Source organism: Monopterus albus, unplaced genomic scaffold, assembly GCF_001952655.1.
Source record: "Monopterus albus unplaced genomic scaffold, M_albus_1.0 scaffold138.1, whole genome shotgun sequence".
NCBI classification, from domain to species: Eukaryota; Metazoa; Chordata; class Actinopteri; order Synbranchiformes; family Synbranchidae; genus Monopterus; species Monopterus albus.
Genome location: NW_018128018.1, coordinates 450,893 through 452,852, shown reverse-complemented (window position 1 = coordinate 452,852; position 1,960 = coordinate 450,893). Strand labels below are relative to the sequence as shown.

Here is a 1,960-nt window from a genome sequence, read left to right as displayed (position 1 = left end):
GATTCGGTTCCGCTGTTTCCTGTCAGGCTTTTATTTTGATTCTACTTCCTGTTTTGTTTCACCATAGCTTAGGTTTTTTTACTTTCTTCCTTACTCAGATTAGTTTCACCTGCTCCTTATTATCCTGCACCTGTGTTCACCTCTATTTAGGCAGCGTCCTCCCACAGGACGCTGCCAGATTGTTCTAGACCCCAGCTCTGACTCTCCCGCATTTATTCCTTGCCTGATTCTCTGTTTATGACCTTAGCTTACTGTTTTTTGACCACCGTGCTTTGCCTATGCCCTTCCAGTTCTGATTGCCTGCAGTGTACTGACCTTCTGAGCTTTCCCCTTGACCACTCAAGTTTGAATCTCCTGGCTACACCTGTCTACCGGCGCTGACCCTGGACTGTCTTTTCGACCTGATTTTGTATCCCGGACTGTGTATTTGTTTGTCTCGTTGCTACTAGTAAAATCTTCAGCTATATCAGTTCGTCTGGTTTTATAATCGAGTCCACCACAAACACCATTTGGCATTCATACACGCCGATTCTGACACTGTGGCTCTGGAGGAAACATTCCTACAAAGTTCTCCTTCCTGAAGCCCCCATTTAAAGTTATCATAATGCCAGGTTGTGTAGTACTTTGGTAGTGCTACTGAGTGCAATGTTGATTAAGTCAATACATTTTTTGTCAGCGTTTATGTCTTATATATAAACTAGAATTACCACTTTGTGGTCGTATGCCTCCGCCAACCAGTCAAATTCACGGGTATGGGACAGATGTGAGGTCACTGACCTTGACCTTTCACCACCAAAGTCTAACCAGCTCATTTTTGAGTCCAAGTGGACATTTGTGCCAGATTTCAAGAAATTCCCTCAAGGCATTACTGACAACAATCATATAGACAGACAACCCAAAAACATAAGGCCTCTGCAGAGGCATAAAAACACAGTTCACATTTCCTTTGAAGACATACTTGTATAATATGACGTGATTGCCTTTGCTGATTTGATCCCATAAACAGATGTGTACACATAGAAAGTGTACAATGTACCAGGAATGAGACAAGACAAATACAGCAGGTGGTTATGTAAGAGCAAAGACCTCAATAGATAAGGGTATTTTTCATTTTGGTGGTTTTGCTTAGTAAAATTTTACTTTTGTACTTTGAGTACACAAAGTTTTTAAAGGTTTTATGCTGATTGAGAAAAAGTACTACATACTACTGCTTGTAAACCTGTACAAATCGATACATTTGTTATGGTTTTACTGTCCTTCTGCACATGGATTTTGTGACAAGGACCTGTGTGATGCCAGAGAAGTGACTGTATCATGTAATTATGCATCATGTCTGTGACACCATCAAGGTCTGAGCATCAGCTGCAATCACAACTACAAGATAACACAAAAAATAATAGCAAAGACTGAGTCACTGTTGTTCCTGATGCCTGGTAATTTTAAATTTGAAAAGGAAAAACCGGAAATAAAGTGAAATAAGGACACACAAATAATGGGAAGGAGTCTTACTGGTGTACGCAAAGGTGCAGTTTTGTTCCCCTTCAGTGCCATCTGCTGCCCTGACAGAGACACAGAAGGTGCAGTTGGTCCCAGGGTTGAGCTCTGAGATCTGCGTGGATTCACTTGTGATGGTTTTGCTTTGGAAGCCACAGCCTGTAGTGTTAACCTGATATGTATATTCGCTCTTGTACTCCAGTGGTTTCAACCAAAACAAATTCACAGTGGTTGTGTTTATGGTTTCAGCTTTCAAACCCGTAATACCATATGGCCCTACAAACAAAGAGAAGAGTGTTACTTTTGAAAGTAGCTACATGAATAATAATAATAATAATAATAATAATAATAATAATAATAATAATAATAATAATAATAATAATAATGAAGGCTCTATTCCATTATAAAGCCTCGTCCGGTTCTTTCAAACCAGGAACTCCGAGGGACGACTCCGACCACTTGAGTA

The 1,960-nt window shown here is 40.2% G+C and overlaps 1 protein-coding gene across 1 annotated transcript in view; it reads right to left on the bottom strand.

The window, feature by feature from the left end:
* Positions 1-1,960, bottom strand: part of LOC109967917 (protein tyrosine phosphatase receptor type J) — a 27,960-nt gene that overhangs the window by 22,715 nt on the left and 3,285 nt on the right. The window contains exon 4 of the mRNA XM_020613820.1: positions 1,510-1,770. Coding sequence (XP_020469476.1) covers positions 1,510-1,770 — 261 coding nt within the window. The remainder of the gene's footprint in view (positions 1-1,509; positions 1,771-1,960) is intronic.